The sequence below is a fragment of the Rhipicephalus sanguineus genome, chromosome 2 (assembly GCF_013339695.2).
Source record: "Rhipicephalus sanguineus isolate Rsan-2018 chromosome 2, BIME_Rsan_1.4, whole genome shotgun sequence".
Lineage (NCBI taxonomy): Eukaryota > Metazoa > Arthropoda > Arachnida > Ixodida > Ixodidae > Rhipicephalus > Rhipicephalus sanguineus.
In genome coordinates this window covers 172,149,743-172,171,917 of record NC_051177.1, presented here as the reverse complement: position 1 = coordinate 172,171,917, position 22,175 = coordinate 172,149,743, and the positions used below count along the sequence as shown (strand labels likewise).

The 22,175-nt window shown below is 48.6% G+C and overlaps 1 protein-coding gene across 1 annotated transcript in view; it reads right to left on the bottom strand.

The window, feature by feature from the left end:
• Positions 1 to 735: 735 nt before the first annotated feature.
• Positions 736 to 22,175, bottom strand: part of LOC119382036 (UHRF1-binding protein 1-like) — a 93,382-nt gene continuing 71,942 nt past the window's right edge. The window contains exons 8-11 of the mRNA XM_049412981.1: positions 21,180 to 21,382; positions 15,131 to 15,445; positions 14,355 to 14,420; positions 736 to 1,080 (exon numbers count right to left, since the gene is read on the bottom strand). Coding sequence (XP_049268938.1) covers positions 736 to 1,080; positions 14,355 to 14,420; positions 15,131 to 15,445; positions 21,180 to 21,382 — 929 coding nt within the window. The remainder of the gene's footprint in view (positions 1,081 to 14,354; positions 14,421 to 15,130; positions 15,446 to 21,179; positions 21,383 to 22,175) is intronic.

The following is a 22,175-nucleotide window of genomic DNA, read 5'->3' as shown; positions in this document are numbered from 1 at the left end:
AAATACTTGCTCAGCTTCTTTTTTGCCGCAAACAAGCAGTGACTGGAACCACGTTCCTGCCTCCATTGCTGCAATTCAAGAATCTGCTGCCTTTAAAATAGCAGTTATTGATGTATTGTTCTCAGACCACTCCTCTCTGTAATGCCCTCGGGCCCCGAGAGTATGAAAATAAATAAATAAATAAATAACTTATCTATTCTCGAGCCACTGCCGCCGAGGCTAGACACTCAGCTGTAGCGAAGCGAGTTTGGCAAATGCACTCGCCGGCAAGTGCACTTCGCAGTGAGGGTCACTAAGCATTCCCGTGTGACAGTGTGCGAATGACACTAGCGGCGAAGTGTACTCCCTCAAAGTGCACTTAAGTTGCACCGTGTGACAGGGGTATTACGGCAACATTGCTAAATCGCATTGGTGTTCACCGGGACACTCTGGTGAGCCAGCCGTTTTGTCCCACTGTCACAGTGCCTGGGTGCCCCCGGAGCTCAGCGGCGCGACTTGTCAAAGTTGCTACTAGCTTCGCCAGGGCAGCAAGTAGCGCAATCACTCGCACAGTGATTACACTACTTCCTTTGGGTGGCGCTTTGTCTTTGTCACGGCAGTGAGACAAGAAGACAAGCACCCCTGTTGAAACTTTGGCTCCAGCAACATTCCATGTTCAATGACTGCTAATCAGTCAAAGCTTCCATCTTCCTCCGAACTTCTGCCTCACCTGGATCTCGTGGACTCTAAGTGGCTTCAGCCAACCACTGCTTTACAACCCTCTGTGTGGTTGTTCTGACGGAGAATAAAGAGTGCCCACCCACCACTGGAGCGTTGCTGCTGTCCCTGCAGGAAGCACGGGTGTACGGGCGGGGGATCGGGGCTGGCTCCTCCTCCATCGGGCCGCCAGGGAAAGCTGGTGGTTTCGAAGAAGAGAGGACCCCTGCCCAGGGCCTCCAGGCAGGCACCCCTGTCGGCTGGACGCCAGTTGGTGGCCACTGCCCGTGAACAGCCCAGCTGTAACTCCCGGCTTTCCCCTCCACCCGAAGAGTGCTCTTCGGGCCACAGAGGACGCTCGCGCTCAAACTGGGGCACTGCAACCTGCATGCCGAGGCACCATCCACATCTCTCCACATGTTTTTCTTAGAGTCACGCATATTTTAACCTATAATACACACTTCGCACACAGTTTACACAGATGGCTTTCAGAATGTGGGAAGGCTTTTCTTACAACAAGGCATCCGCATCTTTTTGTGTGTGATCCATCAACCGTACATTTTATAACATAGTTGTACAGTTTACACGAAAGACACGTATTTTACCGTATATTGCCGATTATAAGTCGACCCCCCCCCCCCAACTTGCAACCCCTTCTAGGGGAAAAAAAAGTTGACTCCGAACACAGCCTCATGCTGCAGCCATAGCTCACCAATAAGTTTTTCAGAAGAGGGATGCACAGAAACATTTATTTGCCCGTGAAACATTGCTTACGACTCGTCGTCGCTTGAGAGAAGGACGCAGTCACGGTCATTGCCATCATGTGAGCCACTGCTGCTGCTCGCCATTGAAATGGGTGCCGGTGGTCGTGAACCCAATCTCGAACCGCCTTCTCAATGGCAGGGTATCGTCCAGAGTTCAGTCCGCGAAACGAACGTGTAGCAGTGCACGCGAAAATCTTGGTCCTTTGTTTTCTCTATTCCCTCACGCACTTTTCTGACACATCAAACTTGCGCCCTGCTTAAACGTTGCTTTCCGACTCTGCGTAGAGGGTCGCTTGCCTCTTGAAAGCAGCGCTGTACTGTTGCCGGCGTAGTGGTGGCATCTTGGCGTCCATTTGGCAGCGTCGCAAATCGCGCACACCACTGCTCGCAAGCGAAGTGAAATGCAGAAATAGTGAAAAGGCGTGAGTGCAAAAAGACGCAAAAGATGCTCGTGGGCGCATGTGACTGGTCATGTGGTTTAGTTCCCCGCGAAGTGTTGCCAGCCCACACAGACGCCGATGGTTTGTCAACGAATCGTTTCTATTGTATGAAAACAAAACTGCAGGGCGCATCGCAAGGTAAATTCCTCTTCATTCATAGAGCATCGTTCGCCCTCTATCAAAGGTTTGAAATGCTGCTTTCGAGACCGTGTTTCCCAAGCAGTTCGCATTAATGCCATGCGGCGGTGATTTTTAAACGCACTCCGTAGTTTCGCCTTGCGTGGTTTCGCTATAGTTTCGCGATCGTCGTGGCAGATCGCAAAAATGTCCGGCTCTGGAAGCGGCGCACGCGTGTTGGGAGATAGCTGTTGCCGCGACTCTGCTGCCTCCGCGGCTGATGTTATCGATGCGTCGAATAGCAGGAAATCCGAGGACGACGACCTTTCATCGGACCCCACAGATAAGTCAACTTTACAATTCCGTGTATAGGTCAACTCTGATTATAGGTCAACCCCCGAGCTTTGGAGGGTCATTTTATGAAAAAAACGTCGACTTATAATCGGCAATATACCGTAATTTTTTTTTCATATAAACGTTAGTGCTGGCTCACTTATCAATAGTATTAAGAATACTGAATAACATTTAGAACCCAGAAACTGGATTAGCTGCGTCTATCATGCCTTCCACAACTGTAAATGATGCACTCTCAGGACATTTCATCATCACCAACTTCGCCCTCCGTATGGCAAAGAAAGAGAAAACTACATCAACCAGTGGTTATCAAATGCCTCAGTTATTGACATGATAAGTTAATGACAAATGGCTGTGTCACACGTTTCTGCCAGACTACAGAAGTGCATGCATCATAAAAAAAACTAGTAAAAGTCATTAGTCTAAGCATGGAACATAATGCATGGCTGCGCTAAAAAACCATGGAGCCGCTTCCTTGTCCGTGTTTTTTTTAGCACAGCCATGCATTAAGTTCCAAGTATACACCAACTAGCCCAAACGAAAGCGTTACTGCTAAGCATGGACCATGACACCATTTGCGACTGTTGCGCAGTCGTTTCTTGTTCAATGACTGCTAATCAGTCGAAGCCTCCATCCTTTTTGACTAATGATAATAAAATAAGCTTTGAATAAATTTCTGTTCTGTAGAGGTGAAGTTTGCTCATTTCAGCTTTCCTTACCACTAAAATCCATAGCATGCAGAGTTTTGTTTGCTAAAGAAATCGGGTGCGTAATGGATTACTGAAGTGTTTAGAACATATAATGCCCTTACTACGTTAGGCTTCTAGTTTTAACACACAAGAAGTGGCTGCGCATTGAATTTAGGGGCACATTACAATCAGGCAAACACTATTAAATGAATCAGCATTGTGCTTCTTTTTTTTTCTGTTTCTTGTCTAATTTAATTTGCCAAATAATTACAGCAGAATCTCGATAACACAAATTTCCAAGGGGAGCGAAAACATTTGTATCACCCGATATTCCGTATCATCAAAAAACTAGCAAAATTTATTTTCAAACTGCACTACAGTGAAACCCCGATTAAACGACGTGCTCGGGACGGCGGAAAAGTGTCGTAATATCCGAAACCAAAAATTTATGCGTACATAAATGCTGTTTAGCACAATGTATTAGCGAGAAACTTCTGTGCAAACTAGGAACAAACGCTACAGGGCTCTAAAACCCAAATAACACAAAAAAACATGGCTGATCCCTCCGTCCTAGGAATCGGTATAACACGAAAAGTGAAACGTGTCTTCACAGAAGTAGTGCTCATTGTGTAGTGATATATGAGAGCTTGTACAATGTCTATTCGTGTTTGGCAGCTATAGCACCGTTTGACGTGGATGCACCCATGTTGACAGCATGTCTCTATCGCGACGACTAACGCCCATGATCATGATTAAACCGTTGTGGTAGCTGACGGTGTGAACATATATTTGGACACAGCGAATCGTGAATCCCGCGTAAGGATGATATTAACAAGCTCATAATCAACACTGGTACCCGGTATGCACTTCTTCAAAGCGTCGTCAATTAAGGAGAGAAACGGCACGGTGTGCGCTTTCTAGTAATGGGTAGCCGACGCCTGTGCTCATGCATACATAACACACACTGCGCTTCAGCATCACGGGAGGTAGAGGTACGTAGCCTGAGCCGCAAACGCGTGCGTCCCGCTGGCCTCTGTCTCACAGGCGCTGCTCTCGCTCCACCAAGGCATGACATTCCCCCGTCGAAATCGCGTCCTTTCTGCAACGCATATTGCAGCAGTTTTGTTAGTCGGTGCTCTCGCAATTGAAGCAGTCGGCGGCGGAGAAATCCCGTTGGTGCACGTGGAAGCTGCACTACTCCGATGAGCCGACGCACGCTAACACGAAGCCAAAGGCAAAGAACATAACTGCGTCAAGGGTGCCTCGGCGACGCCAGCGCGGCCAGTCGACCTCTCTGGTATCGAGACGCTTTAACCACGACCTCCGATATCACGCGCAATCTCGGAGTAAGCGCTAGTAAGTGTCGATCGTGAAGCATTACTTCTTTTCACATCTCACAGACAGCGGCACCGCCCCGCTCCGCCCGCGGCGAAAGAGAGTGTGTGAAAGATATAAGGCGCGTTCGCGCCGCGCCTAGCATCTCCCGAGTTGGCTTAGTCGGAGCGCGTTGGGCGCTTGCCGTCGCGGCCGCAACGCCGTGGGTTCGATTCCCAGCGGGGTATCTTTTTCTTGGTTTTTTCTTTCTCACCCGTTGGCGTCCATTTTATCAACGTCATATCCGTGACGGATGTACTTGGTGGACCCCGGCATAAAACACTTTCGTGTTAAAAAGCGAGAAGAATACTGCAACGCAGGTGCTAGTTATGATTTATTGAAGCAAATGCTGAGTGCTCCGAAATCCGCTGGCACGATTCGCAACAGCCGTAGTGTAACATGGCACTGTGCAAGTACGAAGGTTCTGCCCACACACTTAAAAAAAATCCGTGAGCTTCTTTTGCACTTTCTTGGAGCCCAGCTTCCCCTCAAGTTTGGCAACCTCCAAGAGAATGTCCTCTGTAGCTTCGCGTGTACAATTGTAGCTCCTTATGCCATCTATGTGCCGTGGCATATCGGCAAATGACGTAGGGACGGCAATATCTGTGGCGGCGGCAGCGTCCTTGTCTAATGTCGCAGTGGTGTCAGCATCGAGCAATGCCTTTGCAATTGCATCGTTCAGCGACAGTTCACTGCAAATGGCAACGTCATTGTTGGCCTCCACGAATATGGCGAAGGTTGTAGCTGGCTTCAAGCGCTTGAAGTCGTCGTCGACGGAGCTTGCATTCTCCTCCATCGAGGATGTGGAGTCGCCAGCGGTAGAGGCGCCAGCAGTGGAGGCAGTCTTTCGCATGCAGCCACAATGCTTAAATGAGTTTGCAATTGTGCTCTGCGACACTGTGCTCCACAAACTGGCGATCATGTGCATAGCGTCGAGCACGGAGATCTTTTTTTCCTCCTCGCTGCGCTCCATTGCCGTCAGCCGACGCTACAGAAGCCGCTTTCTGTAGCCCTGCTTCACACACTTGATGCCAGCATCCAACAGCTGCAGACATCTTGTGCAGTTAGGCGGTAGAAACACCACCTTGACATTCCGCAGGCTGGTCGTGTCGGGTGGGTGGCATGATGCGCTATCCATAAAGAGAAGAATCTTTCTCGCCTTTGCACCAATTTTTTTGTCCAGCCGCTGCAGAAAGTTGGTGAAAATAGAGGACATCATCCATGCCTTTTTCATGTAATCGCAGCTGCACGGCAGCATCCGCAAATTCTTAAAGCACCGTGGCTTGCCAAATTTGCCTATTACGAGTAGGGTTGCCACCTTTTACCGAAAAAAAAAACCGGCCCTTCGACGGGGGGGGGGGGGATTAACAGGAGATTAAAATAATGTTGAACAATAGACGCTATGTCACTTCTTCGGCATGCAGTGACATTTAATGTAACATTGCTTTCATTGAGCCAAATAAACCCAATGCACAAACAAAAGCAGCACACAGTGGGCAGGAGCCAGCTCTCGTACTCGGGTTGAGATCTCTACTCTTTCCGGAACGTGCATTGACGTATTTTTCGCTTTTTCAAAGGCGGAGAATCCGTGCTCATGATGCAAGCAAAGGAAGCACGTAACTAACTACTGATACTGATTTTCGCTATGTTCCAACGATCGGTGGCAGGAGAGGGAGGGCAATGTCCCCGTAGAGCAGTCGGTTTTTCCTGTTGTCTGCTGAATGTGCCAGGATTCGAGGAGGAGCCGCCGGCGAGGGTTCCTTTCTTTTGCCAGAGTCACCGCGTCGTCGGGACGGATATTGGTCAAACCGCTCGAAGTGTCCTGCTACTGCGCTCCGTTCTCGGTTCAATTGACGGAGGTTATTCTTGTGCTGCCGCATTCTTTCGTGGAAGTTCTTGGTATCCCCAATGTAGGAAGCGGGGCAGTCGGCTCACGCGATCAGGTACACGACGCCCTGAGCTTTTTCCGCAGGTGCGCTATCTTTGGGCCGAGCGTTGAAGCTGCCGATGGTGGTGGATGGCTTGTCGCGACGTTGGCCCATGCCTTTCTCAGTGCACCGGCGATGTAGGGGATCGACACGCGGTGTCGTTGCGGCGACGGAGGTGTCACATTTCCCCCGTCTTTTCTTTCCACCTGCGAAGTCAGTCCCCGACCGCGCAGGTGGAATTCCTCAGTCAACACGTGCGGTCAACACGGAGAAGAGTAAAAAAAAAAAATACTCGGGATACGATGAGCAAAAAACCGGCCAATGACGGCCGGTCTTATATGCGGACCGGCGACCGGCCCCTTGTCTAAAAAACCGGCCCGGCCGGTCCAAAACCGGGCAGGTGGCAACCCTAATTACGAGCACCGGTAGCTTCTCGGACCCGTCCTTGTTGCCACAAAACAGTGCCGTCAAGTGCTCCTTACTGCGCTTCCCTCTGTAACAGCTGTCACCCTTGAAGGTGAGGGTCTGCTCAGGTTGCATGTGATAAAAGATACCACATTCATCCGTGTTGAAAACGTTACAAGGCTTGTATGCCGCGATCAAGTTCAGCAGTGTTTCTTTCCACTCCTGCAATGTGGAAACGTCTACTGTCGAACTTTCTCCACAGGAGCGGCTGTACATGATATTTCGCTTTTTAAAACGATCCAACCACCTGTTCAACGCCTTAAAATCGTCAATGCCCAAGCACAACGCCACGCGGTCGGCCTTCTCCTTGAGGATAGCTTTTCGAACTTCTTGTGCTCACCTTCTTTTGCCATCTACCACTTGAGACCGAACTTGTCTGCGTTCTCAAGAATAGAAGCTTTGTTCGCCAAGATAGTTTTCAGCGAAGATTCCGCTATCTTTAGCTCCCGGGCAATGCCTGCCTTTGTGGCTCCATGCCACCTTTCGGCTTCTGCGATGATTCGTAGCTTTTCGCCAAGCGACAAAACTGTGCGCATTCGCGACATCTTGCGTAGCCGTGCATGTCGACACGATCGCGGACAACACGAGCGAAGACCACGCTAAGGAACATTATATATAGTGGTTGTTGAGGGAAGAGGCACTTCTTTCTGTCTCCCAGATTGGGGACACGGCTAAGCGCCCTAGAAAGGAACACTTTTCCGACGGTGTCTACTGAGCGACGAGAGCAGGAGAGAGATGATTGTTCGGAAAGGGTGAAAAGAATGGGGAAATACCACAACCTCACCACTCAACTCTACCGACTCTACACCTCCACTCTGTAATCGAGCGGCACCGGTGGCCGCTAGGAGGACGAGGGGAAAAACGAACGGCAGCAGGAAGCCGGAATGAACCGGTTTTCTGAGCACTCGGCATGCGATGGGGTGCCCTCCGCGATCACGTGCACTCCTGAAAGAGCCGGTGCAACAAAAGACGCCTGCAGCACTTCCCCTTTGTTCGCCGTTTGGCCCCTCCGTTTCGCGTCGATCGTCGTGCAACGCAGGTTCGGCATAAAATCACGTCGGATAATTGAGGTTTTTAATGCATTGCGTCTATGGGGCTTCCACCGGGACGGGACTAATCCGTCGTAAAACCGGGGTTCCACTGTACATGCGAGAAGAGCCAGGGTAGGGGCCAGTTGGTCGTTCATAGTGTACACATTATCGTGCGAAAAGTAGACGAAGCCTACATAGAAGGAACGACACGATATGACACAAACGCAAACTATCCACTGTTTATTTTTACAGAATCACGAAAAAATATATACGTGAGTCTTGCACATGTGTGAGTGTTTATTTTTTTGTTTTGTTGTTTCTGCCCCCTTTCTTTATGTTTATATATTTTGTCATGATTCTGTAAAAATAAGCAGTTGATAGTTCGCGCTTGTGTTGTCCGGTATCGTTCCCTCTACGTAGCCTTCGTCTACTCTTAGTGCGATAAAGCTTACACTATACTACATACACAAAACATTTATATCCGTAGAAAGAACTGTGTACATCAAAGCTTCACTAACTGAAAACTAAGTTCCGAAGTCCACTCCACCATAGTAATAAGCGAACAACAGGAACATCAAAACGCTTCCGGCCTTTTTACGACTTTGTTGCCTTTAATGCAGAGCTGCGTTAGCCTCGTACCTTTGGAGCTGCATGGTCGCTATCGATCGCATCAGTAGTAACCGTGGTTTCGTGTGCAGCAGTTGAGGCAAACGGTAGTTCTGTTTTCAATCCCTGTGTGCTGGCCACTAACGTGCCCCCGGAAATGCATTGTTGCTACGGTGATCGCGTCTACCACAGCTTTGTCCGCAGTGGTTGCAGCAAGCATCGCTTTGACTGCGTGAGCATTGGATGCGCATGCACTTTCGTAGTTTCGTCGCCGTCATACATGATCGTGTCGACAGCGAACATGGTTTAGCGTTCAGCAGTAGCGGCAAACCGTAGTTCCGTTTTCAATCCATGTATGCCAGCAGTGCACATGCCTTCAGAACTATGCTGCTGGTATTTATGATCGCGGATTGCGGATTCGTGTGCACCGGTTGCGGCAAGCGGCATAGCTTGACTCTGTGAGTGTTGGATGTGTGTGCACTTTTGTAGTTTCATCGCCGCCACACTTGATCGTGTCGGCAGCGATTGCGGCAAATGACAGTTTCATTTTCAATCCATGTGCGCTGGCAGCGTGTGTACTTCCAGAGCTTCCGAAGCACGCTGCTGTCGGCCGTCGCTCGACAGTTTCAGTACACAAGTTCGTACCACCCATTGTAACATGGTGATGTGTTCGGAACATCCAAATTTTGGGCCACTGGATACAATAAAATTCAACCGGAGAATTTTACGAATTCTTATCAGACTGAAATTCGTATCAGTTGGGTTTGTATCACAGAGATTCCATTGTAGTTTAATTTGGTTGGTCCTGTCAAGGATGAATTAATAGAAGCTGACTTTAGCATGGTACCGTTTCATAGTGAGCGTATCCTAGATTCCGGACGCTCATATTAAACAGGCATTTACACAAAATTATGCGGCCGAGAAAGCCTGCGGGATCGATTCCCGTGAACATGCGTACAGTCACCGACCGTTTATTAGGACTCGGCGGGAACCGCCGAAAAGTCCGAATACAGTGCAGACCACTTATAACGTAACCGCATATACCGTATTTACTCGCGTAATGATCGCACTCGCGTAATGATCGCACCCCTAAATTTTGTCGTCTAAATTTGATTTTTCTTTTTCCCCGCGTAATGATCGCACCCCGAACTTGCCGCATCGATATGTCGTGTGAAATGTCTAGCCGATGATCATCGCGTTTATCATCTGTCGAATGTTGCGTTAATACCACCGTGACTGACGAAAAGAAGAAAAAAAAAATGCGGTCGCTTCGCTCTGTGGGCCGCCATGTTTGTTTTGCTATCCCGCACTGTTACAGTGGCGGCCGCCTGTTGGTCGACCTGTTGTCATCCCGCAGCAACAAGCTGCCGACGCATTCCCATAATTCCTGAAAAAGCCGTGTCGCCGCCATCCCAGCCGTCCGTCACGGCGTCACCTGACACCACGTTTTTTTGGCTGTGCTTTGTGATTGTCTGTTGAAGCGCCGTTTCACCATGGGGCAGTATGCGAGCTTTACTGCCGCGTTCAAGCTGAAGGCGCTTGATTACGCGGTAGAGCACGGAAACCACGCTGCCGGCAGACATTTCGGCGTCGACGAAATCCGGATCCGATATTGGAAAAAACAGCGCGAGAAGCTCATGGCTACGAACAGCATGCGCCGGGCTTTCCGCGGACCCAAAACGGGCAAGTTCCCTGACATCGACAAGGCAGTCCTCGAATACGTGAGGGACATGCGCAAAGACGGTTGTGCCGTGTCGTTAGACATGGTACGGACGCAGGCGCGCACAGTTTCCCGGAGGCTGGGAATAGCCACAAAGGACTTCCGCGCCAGTTCCGGCTGGACGACACGCTTCATGCGGCGGAATGGACTGTCGCTGAGGCAGCGGACGTCGTTGTGCCAGCGACTTCCATCCGTGTACAAAGACAAACTGATCGATTTTCACAGGTTCGTCACGAGGATACGCCAGAAGAACGGTTTCCTGCTGTCACAGATAGGCAACGCCGACCAAACGCCGCTGACGTTTGACATGCCTCGAAGCACTACTGTGAACGAGAAAGGTGCTCGAAGTGTGCTCGTGAAAACGTGTGGTGCGGAGAAGCAGCGGTGCACCGTGATGCTCGCAGTGACGGCAGACGGGCGGAAGCTGCCGCCGTACGTGATTCTGAAGCGGAAAACAATTCCGAAGGGAAACTTTCCCCGTGGCATCCACATCCGCGCTCAAGCAAAAGGGTGGATGACGGCAGACCTCATGGTCGACTGGATTAAGACAGTTTGGGGGCGAAGAGCAGGAGCGCTTCTGCTTCCTTCACTTCTTGTGCTGGACAGCTTTCGGGGCCATCTCGTTGACAGTGTCCGTACCGAGCTGAAGGAGCGGCGCACGGAAGTCGCAGTGATCCCTGGGGGTCTAACTTCTCTTCTACAGCCTCTGGACGTGTCACTGAACAAACCGTTCAAGGACAACGTCCGGAGGCTGTACGCAGAGTGGATGGCGGCGGGCGACCACGATTTCACGCCAAGTGGCAAAATCAGGAGACCCTCCGTGGAAGTCCTCTGCTCATGGATTCTCGAAGCATGGAGTACCATTTCCGACGAGGTGGTCGTCAAGAGCTTTGAGAAGACTGGCATTTCCAACGCGCTCGACGGGAGAGAAGATGACCGTCTGTGGGACAGTGAAGACACTGCCGATTCCGACAGGGAATCGTGCGGCGACGACACTGACGCCAGTGACGCTTCGGACTCGGAATGAATGTTAGGGGGTCAGAGAGTTCAAAAATAAAAGGGCAGTGTTCCATGCATGTAGCTCCTGCGTAATGCGTGCATTTTATTACAAAGGTAAGCCTTACTCTACTTTTATTTTTGGTTATGTTCATGATAGCTATCGTAAGAATTCAGATTAGCGACTTCTTTGCGTTTTCAGTGCTCAGAATATTGTTTCACGGAAAATTTAGCCCGCGTAAGATCGCACCCCGAAGTTGGCGTCAATTTTTTTGAAAAAAAAAGTGCGATCATTATGCGAGTACCTATATACGGTAGTGCAGGACCGGTTATAGTGCGGTCTTTTTCGACTCCCGTTTACCCTCCCATAGAACTATATGCATACCGCTTATTGTGCAGTCCCCCAAGATGAAATACCGTTTATAATGCGGTGGCGGGAAAATATTTCTGACAAACGCGGTAACGACTGCAGTTCTCAAAGGAGGTACGCCGCTGGGGAGGGAGCGACGAGGTCGTTACGAAGGGCGAGGGCACGCACAGTGAACGAACGAGGGGCGGAGGAAGGAAAATGACCGCGGTAGCGCTATGCGGGCTCGCCGAGTGGGGAAGGGTGGTGGTTGCCTAGGCAACGGAGTAGCCTTTGCACCTGCGGCGGCAAGGCTCCGCGGCCGCTTGCTGGCAGCGCGTTCCGCGTGGAACGCAAGTTTCCTGTCGGGAAAAGCGTCGTCGTTATCACACTTGCTACAGATATCGCGTTTGCTACCTCGTCCACAAATTGAAAAGTTATGTGGCTTCATGACGCGAGCTTTCGCCTTTTCTGCCAGTGCGCAGACTTAAACGAGCTTGGCGGGCTTTTGTCGCCGTTGATCTCCCGGTTGCGAACACAAACTTCGTATCACGCGCGCTGTTCTTGGGTTAGTGTTTGAGTGCAATCTTTTCGACGTCCGATCTTCAAGTTGTCTTAGACAAACTACCCGCGACAACATGCTGAACCGCAGGCTAGGCCTAATCAGCATTGGTTGCTTTTCGGTAGCGGTCGTGGGCGATAAAAGTTGCGCTTTGGTGCGGAATCAACGAAACTTTTTGCGATGGTTGCACTTGAAGGGAAGGGAATCATATCGTTAATGAAAACGAGGGCATGGTTGGCACATGCAACTCTCGAATGGTGGTTCCGGATTCGATTGCAATGTCTAGGACATCGCGTGCGCGCCCGTGAAATCGAACGATCGGTACCGCTCAGCACGTGAAATTTCGGTCGCGATTCGACATGGTTTCTGTGTAATGCGCATACCTCGAGGTGGCCTGAAACGTAGTCGGCAAATTTCCGCGATGGCACTTTGTTTTGTTTGCTTTTTCCCCCATGTTCATTTCGTTGGCAATGCGGGTCTTTGGCGGTTAATTTTTGAACATTCAGAGATTTAAGTGGTTGTAAGCGCCCCAAATCGCATATGTTGATTATCGGACACGCGAGGCTACATGCTCAACACGTTTTGCGCAAGTGCAGCCTTTGAAGAAGGTTGTTTTGGTTATAGTGCGGTACCGCTTACAGTGCGGATATTCGCGACTATGGCGACTTACGTTATAAGCGGTCTATACTGTAATTGGGAGTCCAAAAAAAAGGATTCACCAGAAGAAAGCACATTTATTGGCCCAGCGGCCGGAAAAAACTTATCAGTGCGCGTCTGTACACATGTACGCTTACGCGCGACCAAGTCGGCCTGTAATTCAGCCAATGTTTGGCCACCCCTGCAGGACGCCAATAGCACTGCAACAGCCTACACTAAATCCACATTTGATGGCTGTGGTGTGGGAGGTGCGTCATCACGGCAGTCACTGTCCACATGCGCGAGTTCAAGTAGCTGATGGATGATCTCATTGCCCAACTCGGCGAAAACTCCCAAGCAACTTCCACCTGGTGAATAATCACCGCGTTTTTGCCATCGTCAGGGCCTTGTAGTTGCCGCGTTTCTTTAGTTCCGACGGCGCACATGGAACGGCCGGCGTCGGAACAACACTTCTCACGCCAAGCAACAAGCGAGTGAGACAAAGCTCGGGACGCAGATCAGGCCTAGCCACAGAAACATCTGACAACGCAAATCCTCACACGCCAAAAGGAAACGACGTTGGGCTAGTTCATGTTGCAGCGCTCCTGTTGTCGTACTCTCTTTGTCCGAATTAGGATCCGCGTCGTACTCGTACGCGCTGTCATTCGCCTCAAACGCCGCACCGAGCTGATTCCAATCTTGGCTTGGCTTGGCCTGCTGTTTGGCCGTGGTAGCCGGTCAATGGATACTTAACTGGCTAAAGGCAGCCGTTACATGTAGCCAACAAACATAGCCTTCGAGATCGGTAATTTCAGCGTGGATTTTTGACACTGGCACGATCTCCAGTTATAGCCAGCGCAACATTAACTCGATCAGCCAGCCCGAGTCCGAAAAATCGAATGGCGGGCTGTGGGGCGTCCGAATTTTCGGTCGTGAGTTTACATTGCTTCAATGGGATGAGTGGCGGTGCCGCGAAGGTGTCCGAATAAACGAGCATGTCCGAATTTTCAGCGTCCGAATAAACGGTCGGCGACTGTACATCATTTGCAAAAATATCAACAGCGAATATAGCTTGGAAGGTATTTCAAATTAATTTTTGAAGTTTGCGTGAGCGATCGACATCCTCGCTCTATTGACACCCTCAAAGGGGACCCTGGGGACCCACTGCTTCTGTCACGTGACCACGCTGCAACAAGTTATGATGACGTCATAGCTGCCATGTTTTTTTGCTGCGTTTCTCCAGCAGCCTACTTCTCGGCGGCTGCTCGCGAACCGTGCGGAAGTGCGTCGCAGTTCTGTGTGCTGACGTGATCGAGTGCTACACCTGCTAGGTGGTGATAGTTGCACCCGGAGGCTTGTCGTTTTTGAAACCGAAACTGACACTGATCGGTAATGAGTAGCCTGTAATTAATTACCTGTAGCACGCTGCAGCAAACGATGTGCCGTGTTATGACTAACAGGCCCCCAGCAACACATTGCAGCAAAAAAACACGAGGCCAAAACTTTTGTGTCAGTACCCATTTAAAGTTGTCTACTCAGTGTAACAATGTTTACTGACTGATGCACTTTTCAAAGCTAAGAGTTTCAAGATGTGATCCTCCTTAGCACCAAGAAGGTCTTGCTGCCTCACCTTCGGCAGGATCATTTCAACCCGCACCGCCAGAGGTGACGCTCCATTGGCACAGGACAGGTGCGCCTGCACACGTGAAACCAAGACAGCAAACGAGATTAGACAACTGAAACAAAAGGACAAATGCAACAAAATCTTAGACCACATAATGAGCCTAACTTCCCATAGTGCAGATATACAGGAGATTTCATTCAAAATTTAACGTCGGAAATATGAGTGGGAACATCGCAGAAAGCTAGCAAAAGGTAGCTTTTTTGCTGCAACGAGCAACGAGTGGCACTCTTGTTTGTCTTCCTAACAATTCAGGTCGAGCACTTCTGGTTTTCTAAATATTCAGAAAATTTGTTTTAGAAAATGAAACTGGTACAAGATCAATGGTCCTGATTCAAGTTGAAAGCTTTATTGGATACATAATATCGAGGTCTATGTTTACTGAAGATAAGGGCCAATTAACTGACAGGATAATTAATGAAAATTAATTGAATTAGTTTACTGAGAGAGCGGACGTTTTTCTTGCAAATAGCTGGGATCGTTGCGCCTCCTGGAGGAGCAGATCTCAACCACGTGCTTCTTTCTACATGGCCTCTTATATACGCTTTGGCAGCGCACAAAGCACAAAGTTAACCCAAAGAATACACTGGGGCACATGAACGCTGATGTGCAGGTGTCAATACCAGACACCTAAGTCAGGGTTTAGGATCACCTCCAGAGTTTTCAGTACCGGAACTCTGTCTTCCATATGTGCAGCACACAAAAATGACGGACACAACACGCACCGTGCACTTGTGGACGCTGTGCAGAAAAGCGTGCCCCCAGAGCACGGTGGGAAGGTCCAGTCGCAATGCAGTGGGCCCCAGGTAGGCAAACAGGTGCGGCTCGGGCACAGAGCTGCCGGCCAGCGATGATGCGATGCTGCCTTTGCCGGAGCCCGGACTCCTGACGTGGCCATTGGCCGTGACGGGCGTCGTGGCTGGCGAAGGCCGTGCATAGTAGTGGGTCAGTTCAAGGTGCAGGGCCTCCCCGGGAAGTAGCACGGTGGCACCTTCCGATGCCAGGAACGGCCGACGCTGGCTACGCCCTGCCATGCATACCTGACACGAAAGCAAGACATGATGAGGATGACGCCAGCTTACAGTCAGTTGCCTTAGAATCACAGAACCCACCACAGCCATACCCAAGTCCTTGCTGCAAGTTCAATCGAGCGCGAACATTTACCGAAAACCTGAAAGAAAGAACCAGAGATATGGATGCGTCTGCCGACAAATTTTGTTAAACCGGGAGGGTCCATTACAAGCGTATCCTTTCTTTCGTACTGATGCAGGCAGCACAAGAAACTATCTCTGTGCTCTACGTGAAGACCAATGCAGTGCATGATATTTACTTGCGTAACCTGCACTCTTTTCCTTATGTTAGGGCTTCAAAAAGGGTGTGTGTAAATTATGCGAGAATTTCACAAGCATATTGCCAGTAACGTCGACTAGGGTCGTGGCAAGCAAAGTATTGTGTTTAACTTGATTCTAAAAGCAAAACTGGCTGCCTTCAATGACCATGCGCACTTTTTATACTGGGTGGCTGCATTGGCATTGATAGTTCCCTGTGGCACGTATGGAGTACAAATGGAGGCACGCACGATCTTGCATGTTTATGGGTTTACATCCTATGTCCAGCAACTTCCGAAAGGTGCTTTAGCGTTTCTTTCAATACTTCAGTAACAATGGTAGAGCGAGTGTGACAAATGATGCAGTGACATATTTACTAGGGGTGTGCGAATATTTGAACTTTCGAATGTTTTTCTTAATAGTGTTTGGTATACAATTCAGTTTGCACCGGAGTTTGACTATTTGAACTTCCAGAAGATAAATACGGTCAACATCCGATTTTTCGGACTCTCTAGGGACCGCGAAAACGTCCACAGCCACGTCCGCAATAGCTTTAATGCCTCCCAGTACACTTATCAGGAATCTTAATGCACGCCCAGGCTCTCGTGAATACATTCGGTACTTGTGCGAACCCCGCTTAACTACGTGCCAACAGCCAATTGCAAATGAGCATTTCGTGATGAGCGCTACTGATACCAGCAAAATGCAGAATAGATTATGGCTCTCTCACATGGAGCGTTTGGAAATAATGACGCGGAACACAAAGACTGTGGAGGAAGAGTGGAAGACTCGTCCGGCTTTCCCCGATGCGTGTGCACATCACACACGCATCGCTGAATCTCCGCCTATTCACAGCATTTGCTACTGTGTGAAGCCAATCGTTCCTAGTTGTGTGCAGCACATCGACAACTGAGCTGACGCCGTCACTGCCAGGGCGCTTCGTACGTTGCATTTGCTGTGACAGCGTTCGTTCGGAGAGGCCTAGTTATGACATGGCCACTCCATTCCTGATCGCACACAGGCACGGCGATGGTGAGCTTTCATTCGTGAAGGCAACGCGTCTGTGCAGCGCACTTAGTGGTCTCGCACAAAGAGGCAGCATGAACAGCAGTGCAGGGCGTTCGGGTTATGTACAGTTGAAACCCGCAATAACGAAATCGGCGGGGAAAGCACAAAATTTCGCTCTTGCGGGAATTTCGTTGGCGCGAGAATGCGGCAGAAAAGACATAGAATTTACAAAAAAAACATTTTATTTCGAAAAGTCAGTAAGTTTGTTTTGACGGGCCTTACCATGCAGCAGTTTGATGCCTCTCGATCGGGAATCTCGTTTGCCACGGCACAAAGTTCTCCCATGCACTGGTCAGTGACGGCGGCACTGCGCTGTCACCAGTACCGTCATCAAGTGCGCCTACAGGCGAACCTTCTTCCGGCTCTGCTGGATCAGCGCGGATCAGCGCAGAATTGTGGACAGCGAGCTGCACGCAACGCCTAATTCTTCGGCGATGTCCATTTTTTTCCTGCCCTTTTCCACCTCACTGATGATTGCAGCCTTATCTTCTAGCGCAATGAACTTCCGCTTTTTCGTTGGAGGTGGCATCTTCGCAGGCAGCGAAATCAGACGAAGCAATCGCAACACACTGTTCACGTTGCACCAAGCGACCGAGCAAACGCTCCACAAATGGCTCCACACACGCGCCCATGTGCGCGCAAAGCCGACAAAGCCGACAAAGCCAAGCACAGAGCCGAGCCAACGAATGAAACTCCATGAGAAATGTGGATTTGGCTACATAGTCCGCGATAACGAGGTGTTTCGGCAAGCCATCATCATCATCATTGTCGCCAGCTTTGTTTTTTTGTAAACAATGATGGCGGCTGCTTCTGAAGTGCGCTGTAGCGATGGTTTTGCACAATTTAAGTGTAGCATGAATGCATTTCAGCAGTTTTCGAATGTAGTTAATGTTGCGAGAGTAGATTATTTGCGCACTCGTGTTTCAAAAATTTCGTTAATGAGGGACTGCGGTATGAATATCTTTCGTAGTCGCGAGTTACGAAATGCATTGACTCCTATGGGCGTTCGCCGGTGCTCCGAAAATATTTCGTTGCGGTGAGAATTTCGTTCCCTCGGGATTTCGTTATCGCGGGTTTCAACTGTACATACCACTGCGCTAGGAGCAGAAGTTGAGGAAATTGCGTCTTTTCCTTTGACATGTAAAGTGTCGACACCACACTGGTTGCACCAAATCATGTAAATAAATAGAATTTGGCCTCTGCATTGCCTCATTCTTGATAAGACAACTAAGGAACATTACCCCAACGGCACTTCACCAACCTAGCCAAAAGAAACACTTTCATGTTGCTGTCTCATCAGAATATGCTTGGGGATTTTCTGCAACTTTTTTTTTCAGTAATTTCGCTTCGAAGTATTGAAAGAAATATTCAACAAATATCCGACAACCATTCAAAAAATATTCCATTCGTTTCGCACTCACATTTTATTATTCAAGATTGCTTCGCACTCGAAATTTTGCTATTCGCACGGCTCTATTAGTATTTACTGAAAACTATGAAGCGGCATGATAAGTTCCAAGCCTGTACTAAGAGATCATTTTGGCTGTCATTTGGAGAAAGAGAGTACCGCAAGACAAAAATGAAGTTTCCCCTGGTTGAAGGACGCAGCTTCTTATAGCAAGTTTAATTACCACTGTCCGTCACAACCACACAATTAGCTCTTCTACAAAGACTGTGTGCTCTACCATAAGCTGCATCGCCACTCATCTCAGAGAGTAAGAGCATGTGTGTGACATTCACTCGTACACCAACGGTTTCAGTACATGCAAACATGCATGCTTGCTGAAATCTTATCGGTACCAACACTGATGATGTTAAATAACAGTGATCGTTGTCATCGTCACACATTAAACTGCAGTTTTATTGATCATATATAAGCGATATACGATCACAGACATGTTGGATGAACTCGCATAAACGGCCAACTACAAGTAGTGACAGTAATACCCGCTTCACATACTCTTAAAACAATCAGCGATGTTCTGAAGTGCAGTGCCACAATGTGATAGTCGCTTTGATGCTTGCATATGGGTTGAAATTGAAGCGTCTTTTACTATGCTTGCGAATGACTACCGCAGCCATCTCACACTGAATGAAAATAAATAGTGCCCACCGTCCAGCATGAGTGCCTCATGGACAAGATGAGAGAAACAAAAAGACAGATTATAAACTTTGACTACAACATTTCGAAGCCGTTTTTCTTTCTTTTTTCTGGATACACCTGCTGTAGTAGCTTAGCACATAAGGCGTCGTGCTGCTAAGCTCGAGGGCACGGGTTCCAATCTTGGCCATGATGGCTGCATCACAATGGGGGCGAAACACAACGAATACCTGTGTGCTTATATTTTGGTGAACGTCATAAAGAGCCCCAGTTCGTCAAAATTAATCCGGAGTACCGCGCTAGCCTATGCCTTACAGCCATGTTATTGTTTTGGCCCGCATAATCCTGACAATTCTTTTTTCAGACATGCAGAGTCAGTTGAATGGAAGATGTGCTTTTGAGTTGGGCCTATTGCAGGAATTTAGTTTCCAGGTGTGTTACTAAACAGATCAAGCATAGGCTTGTGCGAACAGTAAATTTTAGGTCCGAAGCGAATAGTGATTTGGTCGAAGCGAATTCGAATAGCTTGTATCACATATTATTAAGAAAAATGAGCGTATTTGTCATGAGCCAACTAACTAGCGCAATATTTTTAAAGTTGAAACAAGGCATATGCATATGTCATTCTTTTTGGTTCAAAGGGAAGTGGAAGCAACGCTGAGTAATAGCAGGATTTGACTTTCGGTAGAATGCAAGTGATAACCTGTAAAATATGTTACGTTTTAAAATTTACTATACTTAGAGCATATAAGCCGGTAATTACAAGCTTTTATACTTAAAAAATGATGAATCGATTTGAGGGTAGTACAGTAAAACCTCCTTAATTCGAACTCTGTTATTTCGAAATCCTGCATAATTAGAAGGATCTCTTTGGCCCCGTATTTTGCAATGTAAATTTGAGTTGATAATTTGAAGTGGCGGTTAGTACCAGCCCAGTTAATTCGAAAACTTTGGGTGCCATGTGCCCATTCCTCGATCCCAATTTAGCCGCAAATCCGCAGAAACGATGGCCCTTAGAAGCCACAAGGCAATGCAATGTAGCGATACTAATGAGTGACAAGTGAAGCATCCCAGCCTTGCTGCTGCCAACGCAAGCAAAAAACTAAACAAAAGGCGGTCTTGTGGTCAACTGAAATGTGCACCTGCGGAAAAGACGTGCTTCACTGCAACACAGTGGTGACACGCGGGCAGCATGACGCATGCTTCTCTCAACGTCAGCGCATCATGATTTACCCATTCTTTCTGGGGAAATAGAGAAATTAATAAAGGGCGGTATGACGGAATTAACGATGTATGCGAACCTCCGATTGGCGGTTGTTCTGGCAATTTGCGCACTTGCATTGCTGACGGAGTACTTGCCTGCAACGCCTATTTGAAAACTCAGTTTGAAAGCTTCAATCACCCAGTACACATCGCGAATTCCGCCACACTGGTCATTATTAAATTCTTTATTTTAGCAGAAAGAATGGGCGAATGGTCGCATCATGACGCGCTGACGCTGCCAGGAGCAGGTGACATGCTGCCCACGTGTCACAACTGTGTTGCAGCGAAGCACGTCTTTTCCGCAGGCGCACATTTCAGTTGACCCCGAGACCATTTCTTTTCCCTCTTTCTTGTTTTTCCTTGCGCTGGCAGCAGCGAGGCCCACCGTTTCCCCGGTTTAGCGGCAAAATTGGGACCAGGTATTGCTGGAAGACATAACCCTTGTAGCTGCGCAAACTAACAGGAACAGCAAACGACCACCTCTGATTACTTCCAGTAATTCAAAGTTCCTTGCATCCTGCTTTTTGTATGTTTGGTTAATTCGAAAACCCGCTTAATTAGATTTTTCACAGTCCCAATGACTTTGAATTAACAAAGTTTTACTGTATGTTCATTTAACCTTGAAGTGATGCTTCGCGGCAGTGCGGATTTTTCCTGGAAAGGTGTATTCATGGTATAGCACACCTCCACTGCAGTGAAACCAGCTTTACAGGGGGTTACATGCGGTTTATATATGTCTACTCGTACATTTCGAATACTTCGAAATTTCCTAGAATTTAAATTCGTTTCGAAGGGAATTCGAATACTGTAATATTCGAAGTGCTCGAATATTCGCACAAGCCTACTCAAGCAGTGACCACAGCAGCTTTCCAAAACATGAAAAACAGAAAGAACAATCACAAATTTCTTTTTTTAAATAAAAGGTGACGGTTCCCAAGGTACTTCCATCCCTTTTGTCATCATACGCAGCCTTCAGTTTATCCCATTCAAAATGCAATGAATGGAAAACCCCACCTGTTGCATGGAAAACTCCTCGAGCCGCACGAGCAGGCAGCTGGACATGAGTGTACGCCAGTCACGTGACGACGGTGTGTTGCTGCCCGGTGTAGAGGAGGACGATGGGCCACCCTCCGCCCACTGGGAGAGCATGTGTTGCACCCAGGTCTGCCGCCCCGACGTGGGCTCGCTGTACTTGAGCCACTGGTTGCGGGAGCTCGCTGCATCACGAAGGACACGGGCAGCTTAATTAATTCACAGAGTTTGGACTCGATCGTGCTTGAAGGATGTGTGTGACCTGCTACAGCGATATGATGAAATTTGTGGGGCCTCTTTCACCCGAGAAAAAAAGAACACCACAGAGCAAAGACAGGAAGCATCTATTGCACCTTATATATTGTTACGAAGCAATATGAATGTGAGCTAGTGCGATGCTCTCCGAAGATGAAGATGACTAGTGTGCACGAGGTGCTTGCGTGTTGGGCTCCTCAGGGTTGGCTGCCTCTACACTGTTGAAAATACCAATTAAATCTACCTCTCACTTCCACCCCATATGATAAGATAGCTAGCCACATTACGCAACGAATGTGCACTACACACAAAACATGCCACTCAATTAGGAAAGTTTTACTTGAGATACCAGGATGTTGAGTGATTAATGTTCACCCCTGCCCGAAAACCATGCCAGCGGGGATGAATATTGTTTGCTTTCAAAAATGTGGACATGTAGTGATTCTCTTTAGTCACATTCAACAGAACGGGAAGGCGGATAGTTATGTGAAGTCTCCGGCGAGCATGTGATGTGGGCATGTGAGACGTTGATCTCAAGCCCCCACAGTGGAAAAACTAACAACCTCTTGTACCCAAGTAACCACCCCATCAGATAAAGCGACTGCAGGAATATTTATACGATCTTTCACACTTCGGCACACTATGCTGAACTGGGCATGGCACACACATCAAGAGAATCCAGATTACAGGAGACGCATGCCCAAAGCCATGTTAAGAAAACAA